This window comes from Mustela putorius, unplaced genomic scaffold, assembly GCF_011764305.1.
Source record: "Mustela putorius furo isolate JIRA1106 unplaced genomic scaffold, ASM1176430v1.1 tig00000281_pilon_pilon_pilon, whole genome shotgun sequence".
NCBI classification, from domain to species: Eukaryota; Metazoa; Chordata; class Mammalia; order Carnivora; family Mustelidae; genus Mustela; species Mustela putorius.
This window is the reverse complement of record NW_025421343.1, coordinates 5,112,810-5,127,272: the sequence shown is the minus strand read 5'-3', so window position 1 is coordinate 5,127,272 and position 14,463 is coordinate 5,112,810. Positions and strand designations below refer to the sequence as shown.

Here is a 14,463-nt window from a genome sequence, read left to right as displayed (position 1 = left end):
AAGAAAAAGGTCTGGGTGGTGTAGAGCTTCACTGCAGTGGACCTTTCTTTTTTTCCCTCTCAGTCATGAATTTTTATCAAATTTTAGACAAACACATTTTTGCATCTGGTGGTGTGATATGTTTTTCCTCTTAATCTCTAAATGTGGTAGATTACAATTATTTACTCTCCAATTTTAAAAGTGAAATAACTTTTTTAATTTAAAATTAAACTACATTTATGTGTAGATATACATTGGAATTTTATTTGCTTCAATTTTAATATCAGTATAAAATAATTCTACCACCATTTCTGTTAACTTAAAACCAGAATTGGTTTGCAGGATTCCCTAAATGGAGCAACACTTTTAAAATTCACTGTTGTACCACATGAACACCTTATTTTTGTTATTATTTTAAAATTGTGCTGAAATACACACAACACAAATTTATTAGCTTAACCGTTTTAAACTTACAGTTCAGTGGCATTAAGTGAATTTACACTGTTGTGCAACCATCCATTTCCAGAATACTTTTCATCTTGCAAAACTGGAACTTTGTACCCTGTACCCACTAAACAATAACTTCTTAATGGCTCCTTTCCCCAGTCGCTGACAACCACCATTCTGCTCTCTGTCTCTGAATATGACTACTGTAGGTATTTCACATACGTGGAATCATACAGTGTTTCTGTTCATTACAGTTCTTTTGTGACTGGCTTATTTCACTTAGCTTAATGTCTTAGCAAATGATCATTTGCGTATCCTCGAGGTTCATCTATGTTGTAGCATGTGTCACAAATTCCTTTCTTTGAAGGCTGTGAATAATACTCCATTGTGTGTGTGTGTGTGTGTGTACATATATATGTATACACACACCACATTTTGTTCATTCATCTGTGGATGGAATGTCAGTTGCTTCTACCATTAGGCTGCTGTGACTAATACTTCATTAATAATTGGTGTGCAAATATCTTTTTGAGTCCCTGCTTTCTGTTCTTTTGAACATGTACCGAGATATAGAATTGCTTGATCTTATGGTAATTTTAGGTTTCATTTTTTGAGGAACTGCCACCCTGTTTTCCATCGTGCCTCGACCATTTTACTCTCCCATCAAAAATATGAGGGTTCCAATTCCTCTCAATCTTCTCCAACACTTGTTATTTCCTTTTCCTTTCTTTCTCTCCTTCCTTCCTTCTTTCTTTCTTTTTTTTTTTTTTTTTGGTGCTAGCTATCCTAATGGGTGTGAGGAGGTATCTTGTTGTGGTTTTGATTTGTAGTTCCTTAGTAAGCTTATTGATCATTTGCGTATCTTTTTTGAAGAAATGTCTTTTCAGGTCCATTGCTTATTTTTTTTAATCAGGTTGTTTTTTGTTGTTGAGATTCTAGGAGCTCTTTATATAATCTGGATATTAACCTCCAATCAGATATATGGTTTGCAAATATTTTCTTGCATTTTGTGGGTTGCCTTTTCACCTTGTTAATTGTGTCTTTTGACGCATAGAAGTTTTAAGTTTTGATGTAGTCCAGTTTATTTTAACATTTGTTGCCTGTGCTTTTGGTGTCATATCTAAGGAATCATTGTCAAATCCAATGTCATAAAGCTCTTCCCATGTGTTTTCTTCTAAGAGTTTTATAATTTTAGCTCTTGCATTTAGAACTTTGATCCATTTCTAGTTAAGATTTTTTTTTAAGATTTTACTTATTTGACAGAGAGAGAGATCACAAGTAGGCAGAGAGGCAGGCGGAAAGAGAGGGGGAGGCGAGCTCCCGGCTGAGCAGAGAGCCTGATGCAGGCCTCCATCCCAGGAACCTGACACCATGACCTGAGCTGAAGGCAAACGCTTAACCCACTGAGCCACCCAGGCACTCCTCTAGTTAAATTTTAATATGATACAAGGTAAGGGTTCAACTTCATTCTTTTGCATGTGGAAGCTCAGTTTTCTCAACACCATTTGTTGAAGGGACTGGTCTTTCCTCAATGAATGGTCTTGGCTCCCTTGTTGAAAATCATTTGACAAGGGGTAAGGGCTTATTTCTGAGCTCTCTGGTCTATTCCATTGGTCCACATGCCCGTCTTTATGCCAGTACCACACTGTTTTGCTTATCGGAGCTTTGTAATAAATTTTGAAATCAAAGTGTGAGACTTCCAACTTAGTTCTTTTTCAAGATTCTCCTGGGTATTTGAGATTCCTTGAGATTCCATATGAACTTTAGTATGGATTTTTCTATTTCTGAAAAAAAAAAAAAAAAGTCATTGGGATTTGAGATTGCTATAGGACTTTTGAATTTCTTTAAAGGAAATGTTGCCAAACCGATAAGGGGAGGCAGGGGCATTTTAAGCAAAAGGAAAAGCGTGATCAAATGCATGAAAAGATAAAAGAACTTGGTGTCTTTGGGGAACTAAAAGTAAGCTGGTAATGTTGGAGCACTAGGTATGCCTACATTTCTGTGCATATGTGTATGGGTGTAGACTCGATTAGAAGATGAATTAGGAGCTAAGGTAGGGGTCAGATATTATGGAGGTGGCTGTGTTTTGTGCTAAAAAGTATAATGGGGATTAGTTGAACGTTTGGGCTGTGGAGTAAAGTAATTAGATTTGTACTTTATGGAGATGACCCTGTTGGTGAGAGCGTGTGCTAGATTGAGCAGGAAGAAGGCGTTAACAGAAGGATTTGGTGTGCCTTGTGGCAAACCTCCCAGAAATGGAATGGTGAGACCTATGCTATAGAAGTAGTGGGGAATGATAGAAGGGAATGGATCCGAAGTAGCTTTGCACCACCACATCCTCAGACATTTTCCAGTGACTCCACTCTCTTCCTTGGTCCCAAAGACCTCACATCTGCAGAATAGTGTCTGAACTCAGAGTGGCGGTTCCAACTCTTCACCTGCATCACAGAGTTGTGACCTTTTAAGAACTCATATGCTTGTTGAAGAAGGCCTGGGGCTCTGGCCCAGAGAAGCAGAGTCCCTCAGCAGCAGCGGGCCCCTTTTCAGAGCTCCTGAAGCTCCAGCTCTTCATCCTGCTACTCTTTTTTTTTTTTTTTTTAAGATTTTATTTATTTATTTGACAGACAGAGACCAGAAGTGGGCAGAGAGGCAGGCAGGGAGAAAGAGAGGGGGAAGCAGGTTCCCCGCGAGCAGAGAGCCCAATGCGGGGCTCGTATCCCAGGACCCTGAGACCACGACCTGAGCCGAAAGCAGAGGCTTCAACCCACTGAGCCACCCAGGCGCCCCCATCCTGCTACTCTTGGGCCTCTAGCCGCTCCAAGGACCTTGCCATCATTCCTCTTGAGTTGTCTTCTCTGTTGTGACCCAGTCTCTTCACTTGCGGAATTGCAGTTCCCCTGGCCCTCTTGTGTGGTCCACGTTATTGAGACCGTGTCCCACCTGAGAACCTGTGTCTTCTCCAAGGACTGGAGCCTTCTGCTTCTTTAGCTTTCCACATCCTGACATCCGTCCACTCGCTGTGACTTAGTTCCCCGTCCTTAGTTTAGAGCTGAGGAGTTCTTGAGGTCATTGCTGCTTCTTCCCGTCTCCATCTCAGCGAGAGCCTCACTGGGTGAACTGGGTAATGACAGTGCTGGGTCTGAGCGGCCGCAGCAGCAGCTGGGAGAGGAGGTGCTCCGTCAAGCACAGGCTGAGCCGCTTAACATGGAGCAACCAAGTCCCTCTTCTGAACCCTGGTGGGACGGTTCTGCAGGCTGTGTGTGTGTCTGTGTGTGTGTGTCTGTGTGTGTGTGTGTGTGATTGGCCCATCATGGTCACAAGTGGAGTCATGGAACTGGGGGCAGAGAGTGGGCTCAAGCTCCCAAGTTCCTGTGGGCATTTAAGAACCGGAACCACTTTGGTAGTTCTGGAACAGCCAGCTCTGACCCACTGCCAAAGACACCCATCTGGTGATCTGTGGGATGAGGCAAAGTGATCAAAGTACACCAGTGCTGTCCGTGCTGGAGAAAGCAGAGCCAGGAAAGGAGTGCGCTGCCACTTGGGGTTACAGTGAGTGATTAAAGTGAATGATGGGCTGTGCCTAAGAGGCGAGCCAGACAGAATGCAGTAAAAAGTTCCAGGGAAGGTGAGGGGAAAGTGTTAAAGGGGAACTGGGGAGGAGATGGGGAAGAGAAAAGGGAAAGTCTGGAAAGAACATAAATGGAAGGAACTGCTCCTTCCTTGAAAGTCAAGAAGCGGGCTAGAACAAAAGGGACAAGCGCCCGGATCCCTGTCTGGAAAGGCTGGCTGGCATTTAGGAGACTGGTTCTTTGTTCTCGAGTCCAGCGTACCTGGAACACGGCCTCAGGAAAGCAGAATGTGTTCTCATCACTCACTTTGTGTTCCCAAACAGAAGAGAAGAGAGGGAGGTGCCGCCTTGATCGGGCTCAAGCATTTCCAGGAGGCTTCCTCTGGATGCCACGTCGAGGCCGCCCTTCTGCCGCCGTACGGAGCTGCTGATTACCGAGTGCGTGGACATGGCTTTGCTCAGCAACATCCTAGCGGCCTATTCCTTTGTCTCAGGTAGTTGTCCAGTCTTGGCTGGGCCAGGGCTGAGGGCCGAGGCTATCTCCTGGGTGGCCATCAGTGGCCTTGTTCTCAGGAGAGAAATGTTACGTGGTTGTAGCAGAGGGATTCTGCTGTGCCCAATTTTGAGATGAAAGATCTTCTGGTCTGAAAGTTAAGCTTGGCATTCTCTAATTTGGCAGTGGGTGGTGGTGTGGGGTGTGGGAGGACTCTAAAAACTTTATCTTGCTAAAGATGTTTGGTTTCCTTTGTGCTCACGTGAGTGAATGAGGTAGCCTGGGGCTGGCTATTGTGTGTTTGTCATGTATTTGACTCCCTGTGAGAGAAACTCTTGGAGTAGCCTCCCCCTGCTCCTTTCCGTGAAGTGGTTCTCAGTCCTGCCCAGTGCACACACGCATGCGCGCTCCCCTGCATGTGCGTGTGCTTGTGTGTGGGCTGTGTTTGTGGGGCTGTATGAGATGTGTGATAACCTCCTGGGAGACATGGAGACACAAAAACATGTGAGTCTGAGAGAGCCTATTTGTCCCTTCCTTAATGCAAACTTATATATGCTCTTAGGAAGATGGCTGATTGTCTCTTCAAGATCCTTTTTTGAGAACAGATGCTGTTTATATAAGAGGAGCCATTTAAAAATACCTGAAAATATCCCTCAATCAAGCTGAAATTTAAAAAAAAAAATACATGAAAATGCTCAATGGTTTCAATGACCAAACTGATTTTCTGCTGCTTGAATGAGTTTTTTTTTTTAAACATTCTTCAAGTTTTATCATTTATTTAAATGATATTCCTCAAACAAAGATTGAGTTTTTAAATACATAGAAAATCAGAGTATAGTGCAAATATACATTCAGATGACAGATTGACATATATTTTTAAAAATGGGTTTAGTTTTTGGGTCCCCACAGTATAAATCCATCTCCTGCAACCTTGATGTCAGGGGCTGGTTTATGACAAAACTGGGTGGAAATATGGTGCTTATGTGGAAAATCCACATATAATTCTATGATGTCTTTTGGAGCCTACTACTTTTTTTTTAAATAATTTTTTTATTAACATATAATGTAATATTAGTCCCAGGGGTACTTTTATAATTTTTTTTTTATAGTTTGCTTTCACTGTGTTTTGTTTTGCCTATTGTCTCTGGATGTTGTATAAAAAGGAAGAGGCTGAGGTTCTGATTAGAATTCCTCTAATCAGAGGACTGATTTTCCTCTCTGGCTCTCTAGCCAGGGTTGGTATGTAGTGACCTCAGAGTTCAGATATAAAACCTAACATTTCTATTTACAGTGGCAAATCTGAGCCAGGGTTGAGGATAAAGGAAGCTAATGGCTTCTTTTTGAGAGAGGATCTTAGATGACATGCAACCTGATTTTAGAAAGGTCTTCTCAGGGGTGGCAAGATGCAGCATGTCGTCTGCACAGACCTCAAGGCCCAGGGTTCACCCTTCCTAGGTCATCAAAGGCCTGGCCATCAGTCAACTCCTCACCTCCCTAGGAAGTCTGGTCTCCGGGGCCTCCTTCCCTGGGCAACCGCACATCAGAGGAATCTCAGCTTTGCCCCTTCTTCAAGGCTGTACTGGTATCATGTTTCACAAATAATTGAATGTTTACTCTCAACTCTTTAGTGAATATATCCCCAAAATGAAGTGGTGGCAGGGAGGACCTGGAGGTTCCAAAGCCTCCAAGGACACTTGCAAACCAGCTGTTGCAAGAACATATCTGGGTGAGAGCATACGGGCTCCTGGACTTTGGAGTTCTGCTTGGCACAGGAAGTACCTGGCAGTTTTCCATTTCAGCCGGCATGACCCTGAGTAGTGACCATTGAATGTGGTAATTCATTGAATGGTCTGGTGTTTACTGTGTGTCTTGTGATCTTGCTAGGGCTGAAAGAGGGCATGGCCCCGTTTCTCTGCCCCCTCCTCCAACCTTTCTCCTTCCCACCTCATATTCTAGAATTAAATAGTGGTTGGGACACAGGGAGATAATGCTCCTTTTAAAAAAATATGGGATGAAATAGAAAGAGAATTCAAGGAAATGGAAATGGAAAATAAAATGGGTTAGATCCAGTAAATAGACTTGCTGGCTGAAAATGAATTCTGAGTGTGATGGGTAACAATCCTAGCTGTAAAGAAAATGAGTTAAGAGAATTTAAAATATGAAGGTGAATATAACAGATAGAAAAATAATTGTTTTAAACGAAAAAGATCGAACAAATGGATTGAAGGCAATAATAATAAATATGTTCGAAGAAAATTGTGAAAAATGTCCTGATCTTGTGGCTCTCTCATGTTCTCACTCAGCTGAATCTGGTCTTCAACTACGCAGAGGCCCCTGATTCCTCCTAATTTCTTCCAGAGCATCAGTTGCCTCTTATTTTGTCCACGTGGTCCATCATTTCAGCAGCATACTTTTAATAAATGCATATTAATGCTTTATTATAGAAAATTTAAAACATAAACAAAAGTAGGTAGAAAGCATAATGAACCCCATGGGACTCATCAACCCATCAATAGCCTTTCTCTTCCCTACTTGTTTATTTTAAAGCAAATATCAGAAATTATATCATCTTTTTTGTTTGAGTGTGTGGTTGTTTTTTTTTTTTAAGACTTATTTATTTATTTTAGTGGGGAGGGGCCGAGGGAGGGAGAGAGAGGATCTCAAGCAGTCTTCTGGAGTCAGCAGGGTGTTTGCTAATGCACACAACTCGCTTCTTTGTCCAGTTCCTCATTAAAACAACTCGAAGTACATCCCACTTTCTCCCCTTTTGCCCTCGGAGCTGAAGTAACCAAATGCTGCTACAGCTTTGCAGATTGAAGCCATTAGAAATTCATGGCATCAAACCTCAGCTGAGCCTTTCAAGTAGTACTTCAGTCTCTGATTGCCATCTCGTTCCCACTCTTCACAACAGCCATTTCAAACCTTGACAATTCTAATAATTTTACATACCTGTTTATCCAAATGTACCCTAAAATTAAATGGCGAATGCAAACTAAGAGAAAAATGCAGCCTTAATGAAGAAGGGTTAACATTTATAACATATAAAAAGCTTTTACCAATCAATAGAAGATCGGTGTCCCAAAGAATAGTAGAGAAGGCACGAGAATCAGCAGTTTGCCAAGGAGAAATTACAAATTGCTGATAAAACATACACCACCCGAGTTCTAGAATTAAACAAACGCCAAATAAAAGCAACAGCGAGGTTAACATTTTTATCTTATAATTTTTTTTAAGACTTGAGTGCTTATGTATTTAATTCCAGTTTTACAGAAAGTGTGGGGAAATGAGTCCTTGCACACAGTATTATGGGAACGCAGATTGCTACAGCCTCTCTAGAGAGTGATTTGCGAACCTCTATCAAAAACCTTAAAAACATGTATACCATTTAGCCGAAGTTCCACAATTAGGAATTTATTCTAAGGAAATAACTGGGGATATGGACAGAAATTTTACTATGAGGACAATTGATCTCAGAACTGTTTATATAATAAAAAATCAGAAAAATAGGTGAATATTAATTGAAGTAGAAAAATAGGTGAATATTAATTGAAGTAGAAAGATGTTTATGGTGTGTTTTTAAGTGAGTAAAACCATATAGCCTGTGCAGTATAGGGCTATTTATGTTTGTATATTCACACGTATATGTAAGTACATTTTATTGCAAATTATATCTGGATGCTGGGATTTTATAAATGTGTCTGTGTATTTTTAAATTTCTTTTGCTTAGTTGTATGTTTAAATATTCTATACTTCATTGATACCACTTTTGTAATAAATAATGTTATTTTACTGAAATTTAAAATTTAGAATTAAGGCGCCTGGATAGTTCAGTCAGTTAAGTGTCTGCCTTCAGCTCAGGCCATGATCCTGGAGTCCTGGATTAAACCCTGCACTGGGATCCCTGCTCAGGGGGATGTCTGCTTCTCCCTCTCTTCTACCCCTCCCCCCGCTTATTATCTCAAATAAATAAGATCTTTAAAAAAATAAAATTTAGAATTATATCCTACATATATTTTACAAATTACCACTCCCTTGTTCTTTGCTGACTTCTAGACCTGTGTATCTAAATGCCCTGAAAGTTACCACTTGTGTGTGCCATAATCATTTCAGATTCAACCTGGCTGCAATGGAATATGTCTTTCTCTGTCAGTTGCTCTTTCTCTTACGTACCATGTAGGGCATCACCCACGCCAGAAGTATGATGTATCTTACTCACTGTGTATATCTAGTTGCTTAGGGTCAGTCCATTTTGCCTCTCAGTGTCTCTCAATGTGACCCCTCCATTTTATTCCCACCATCATTGAATTAATTGATCTGATCCAAGCCCCATTCTGCTTTTGCTTATCTTGCATAATGGCATTTTCCATGATCTATCTGCCTCCCATCTTGCTTCATAGCAAAGATTGTGTTTTGTGGCAAAATGATCTTTCCAAACTGTAGGTCTGATGATTTTATTCTTTTTTATTTTTTAGAATACTTTAGTGGATCCTAATTATCTCTGGGATGAAATCCAGATACTTTTGTATGGTTTAATAGTTAGGATTGCTTTCAGCTGCAAATAACAGAAAACCTCAACTTGGAGGCCTAAACACATAGAGTTATCTTACCTTCATAACAAGAAGTCTGGAGGCACGTGGTGCGTTGGCTTAAAGATGTAGGGACCACCATCTCTGTGATTCTCATGTCCTTTCTGTTAATTTTATCATCTCATGGCTGCAAAGGGCTGCTGTTGCTCTTGCTCTCATTCAAGATGGTTGAAAAAAGGAAGGACAATCCAATAGATCTCATATTTCATTGACCAAAACTGTGTTACATGACCATCTAGCTGAAAAAAAACAAAAATGACAAAGCTTGTTCATCCTTTAGACCAGTGCTTTGTAACCAGGGATGATTTTGCCCTATGGGGGATTGCAGGAAGTATCTGGAAAAACCTTTGGTTGTCACAACTGGGGTGGGGGGGTGGGGTGCTGCTATTGGCATCTAGTGGTGGAGATACAGCCTATAATGCACAAGACAACTCGCTACAACAAAGAATTAACTGGTCCAAGAGGTCAGTAGTGCTGAGGTTGGAAAACACGCTGTAGAGGCAAGTAAGGGAGAAGAGAAGGGGATTCTGTGAGTTATCCAATCTGCAGTTTCTTATGGGGCTTCTCAGGGCTTTTAGTGTCTGAACTTGACTTCTTGCTGCTCTTATTTAGTTGTAGAGCTCCCTGATCAAGACCTCACTCCAATTATTTTAAACCACTTGCTGCATCTTTTCTCATCTCTGCTTTTTGCAGCCATTTCCTTTTCCAAGTATTCTTCCCTTCAGTCCTGGAGGGGCCATTGCCCTCACAGTCTTCAGGGTCTGCCATCCTCTCTCCTCACTCCCCAACCCTGGCTTAGGTGCCACCCATGTACTCCTCACACATGTTTTGTTTCCCTGTATCTCAGTACTGGGATTGGAGGGGTTAACATTTCTTGTCTCAACTCTGTACAAGCAACCCCTTGGGATCATAATATAATAATTTATGATGAGGATACAAATATCATTTATAGTAATAACCTCATAAATAACTTCTAATAGGGTTGCTAGAAAGATTAAATGGAATGATTGCTCTTTTATTTAATGTTTTGAATTGATAATACATTCTCCTGGTCACTCTTCCATTTCCTTTCATTTTTTCCTTAAAAGTCACCTTCTTGGTTAGATTCCCTTTGGTCACTCCACCTGCCTGCTCTCCTCCAGCACACATCTCACACTTTGTATCCTCCTTCCTATTTTTACTGTTTTCTTCTCCTTATCACCTTATTGCCATCTAACGTATACCCTGTTTTATTTGTTTGTCTTGTTTATTTACTGTCTCTTCTAGTAGAATATAAGCTTCCAGGAACACTTAGATTTTTCTTTCTTTCCTCAGCCTCTAGAATAGTATCTGGCACCTATTAGGTGCTCAACTAATCAGTGAATTAACATGGCTCAATGATCAAGCAATATAAAGGGATATATAGTAAGAAGTCATAAAGCTGCCCCTTCTATCCAGTCCCCACATTTGAGCCATCATCAGGCCTTTCTGCATCCTTCCAGAGTTCTTTGTGCGCAGGTAAGAAAGATGAACATCTAATCTCATCCTCACCCCCTTTTAATTCACAGCTAGCATTTTGTACTTTGTACTCTTTTGTACTTTGCTTTCTTCACTGAAAAATATTATCATAAAGATGTGTTATAGATGGTATTCAGTGTATAGAGGGCTTCCTCCTTTTAGATGACTATATACTATTCCTTTGTACAGATGAACCATAATTTTAACCAGTCCTCTGTTGGCCAGAGGTAGTGGTTCAAATCTTTTCCAGCAGGGCAACAGAGTTGCAATAAATCCTGTGGGCAGACATACATGTTCACATGCATTTGCAGAGTAAGTTCCCAAAAGTGAAACTGTTGGATCAAAGAGTGTATAAATTATGAGTTAAGGTCAATATCACCAAAGTGCCACTTAAGGAGTTTTACTTACCCATTTACTCTTTTTAAGATGCATCAGAAGGTCCTGCAAACTATTTTCAAACTGTTGGATTTTTGACAATCTGATAAATGGAAAATAACATCAAAATGCCATTTAATTTCTGTTCCTCTAGGTCACAGGTCAGCACATGTTTTCTGTAAAGGGTCAGATAATAAATATTTCTGGCTTTGTGAGCCATACAGTCTCTGTTCTATTGAACTCCTGTGCTGTTAGCATGAAAGAAGACACAGACAGAATGTATATGAATGGGCGCAGCTGTGTGCCAACAACAAAACACATAGTGGTCAGGTTTGGCCCCTGAGCCACAGTGTGCTAAATCCTACTTTGGGTGAGCAGCTTTTCATACATTGAAGGGCCATTTGTATTTCTTTTTCTGTGAACTGGCCGTACCTTTTGCCCATTTTCTTTATTGGTTGTTGGTCTTTTTTTCTTAATGCTCTTTCTAGGTGTTCTTTATATACTAGCCCTTTGTCTCTGTGGCTTATTTAAAATATTTTTCATAATTTTGGCAAATGCCAAGAACTTTAACTTTGTTTACAGTAATTTTTTCCAGTGCAGATATGCTGGGGGTCACTTTTTTTTTCGTTTAACCAATATTCCTTTTTAAAAAAAATTAAATTCAATTAGCCAACATAGAGTACATCATTAATTTCAGATGTAGTGTTCAATAATTCATAAGTTGCATATAACACCCAGTGCTAATCACATCATGCACTCTCCTAATGCCTATCGCCTGATATTCTTTGAATGTGTAACAGTAAGTACAGCGGTGTGAACTATGTAATAGTCAGCTAGAATAGGAATCACTTTTTCCTATGAGAATGGCTTGAGAGAGGTGGTCTCTTAGCAGTGAGGGAGCCTAACCCAGCATAACTCTATTGATAGTCACAAATTTGGGGTTTGAAGAAAGTACCGTAGTTTCTGTTTCATGTTATTCCCCTTTATACTGGTCATCCTTTGAGAGTGAGAACTTTTGTGTTTTTAGCCTGAAAGGCACTGTAGACTAACAGTAAATTTTTGTGGAATAAAGAACCCATTTATTGACCTATCATATTAGAATAAATTTTAGCAGTTGAACTATACTCTCCTGGAGAGGGTTTGATAAGAGTAGTACTTTCACACGCAGCTGATGGCAAGAAAGTATAATGTATGACTTTTGAAAAGCCACTGGAAATATGTTTCAAGAAGTTTAAAAATATGTATGCCCTCTAACACAAAGATTCCTTTTTTGAGAATGCACTACAAGGCAACACGTGAAACAAGCAGAAAAGGAAGTAGCATTATACACAAAAGTACTCTGACTCTGCACTTGTCCAAACCCATACAATGTGCAACACCTAGAGTGAACCCTAATGTAAACTATAGATGCTGTGTGATTATGATGTGTCAGTATGATGTGTAGTTTCCTGAGTTATAACAAATGTGCTGCTCTGGTGGGGGATGTTACTAAGGGGAGAGGCTATGGGTATGTGTGGGTGAGGGTTATGGGGAATCTCTGTACTTCCCTCTTAATATTCTTGTAAACCTAAGACTGCTTCTAAACATAGTCTTTTTTTTTTAAGATTTTATTTATTTGTTTATTTATTATTATTATTATTTATTTTATTTGTTTATTTGAAAGAGAGATCACAAGTAGGCAGAGGAGCAGGTAGAGGGAGGGGGGAAGCAGACTCCCTGCTGAACAGAGAGCCTAATGCTGGGCTCAATCCCAGGACCCTGAGACTATGATCTGAGCTGAAGGCAGAGGCCTAACACATTGGGCCACCCAAGTGCCCCATGCTTTTAAACATAGTCTTACAAACAAACAAAAAAGGTATGCAGATGAAAACATAAAATGCAACCAAGTAAATATAAATAAATATGTACATATTTATAGGATAGGAAGAAAGAATAGAGGAAAATTCACTTCACTACATTACACAGTGTGTAGTTATATTCAGGTTGTGGGCTTAAGGTGATTTTATAAATTTTTTTCATCCCTTACTCTTTTAATATTGTATCATTACACACACACATACATTTATATGTATACACACGTATATACACATATATACATATTTATCCATATATGATAAGTTTATTAACTGGACTTTTAGAAATTGTATATTCATGATTTAATTCAGTAAATATTTGTGAGATGCAAACAATGAGCAAGGCAATGTGCTGGATGTTCTGGAAATCCAAAGTGAATCAGGTGGATTCTGCCCTCAAATTTCTCACTGTTGTATGGGAAAGATAGTCATTATATAACTAATTATCATGCAACTACATAAAGTGCTGCCTAGATCAGAGGGGCTAATTAATCATATTCTTCCTCCCTTCCAGACTCAAGGAACCAGAAAAGCATCAGAATAAGGTATCAAGTGCACCATTGGTTACACCAGGGCAGAGAATGTTCAGGGCCTTCTACAAGCTTCTAAGCTCCCCTTAGTCCTAGGGTCATAGGACCATAGGTCTTTCCTGCTGTAGATGAAGGAAGGTGAGCAGGGTGGTTTAGGATGATGGGTAAGGTAAAGGAAGCCCTCTTTTGGGGGTGTTTATGGCCTGGACAGGTGGTAAGAGAAGATGAAAGAGGCGGAAGCGAAAGAGAATCCTCCAGAGCCAGCCTAGTGGGGGAGCGATGCTCCCATAGCCCCTCTTCCCGAGGAAGAACAAGCCAGGGCTGGGAGAAGGAGGGCAGCTTTCTCCAGCATTTCCTAGAGGACAGAAGTGTTAGTGGGAGTTTTTGCTTCTTTATGAGGAGGGGCAGAATCGCATAAAGAGGAATTCTAACAATGCTTTAAGAGTTCAGAGAAGAGATTATGCTGAATGCTTCCTGATTCTACAAAAGCCCCAGTACTCTCTTTAAAACCTATTTGCAAAACATTTTTCTTTCCAATCAAGAGATTGCAAGTTTGGGGCACCTGGGTGGCTCAGTTGGTTAAGTGTCTGCCTTTAGCTCAGGTCATGATCCCAGGGTCCTGGGATGGAGTCCCAAGTCAGGTTCCCTGCTCAGTGGGGAACTGAGCAGGGAACCTGACTTCTCCCTCTCCTTCTGCCTCTGCCTTGCCACCTGCTCTCGCTCTCTCTTAAAATAAAATAAAAACAAATAAATAAATACAATCTTTAAAAAAGGCGGGGAGGATTGCAAGCTTTGAGGTCAAGAGTCTAGGCAGGGGAACCAGTTACACAAGCACAGAGACCAGCTGATCAGGCCTAGACAGATGCTGCTGGGCATGATCTGACCTCCAAGGGTGCAAATGAAATTAGCTCAGGACCTCCACATAGAGCCTCTTCCTGCCCATGAAAACAATGACCCTGCAGGAAGCTAGATACAGCAATACATTTATTTTTATTTACTGAGGGAAAACAACTGACAATAGCCCTCCCCACTCTACTTCCTGGGCAATTAACAGCTGTCTGGATCTGGCCAAGACCAGGGTGGATCATTGGCCAAAAGGAAGTGACCTGGAGCAGAGACTAGAAAAAACAACCAT

General features: G+C 40.7%; 1 protein-coding gene across 3 annotated transcripts in view; it reads left to right on the top strand.

The window, feature by feature from the left end:
- Window positions 1–14,463, top strand: part of EVA1A (eva-1 homolog A, regulator of programmed cell death) — a 49,994-nt gene that overhangs the window by 27,445 nt on the left and 8,086 nt on the right. Inside the window, exon 4 of one of the 3 annotated variants that reach the window (XM_013051196.2) lies at window positions 4,319–4,432. The exons of 1 other annotated variant lie outside the window; for it this stretch is intronic. In XM_013051196.2, coding sequence (XP_012906650.1) covers window positions 4,319–4,425 — 107 coding nt within the window. In that variant the 3' untranslated portion in view covers window positions 4,426–4,432. Of the gene's footprint in view, window positions 1–4,318; window positions 4,489–14,463 lie in introns of those variants that run through there. One more of the 3 variants, XM_045079076.1, reaches the window with a different exon arrangement.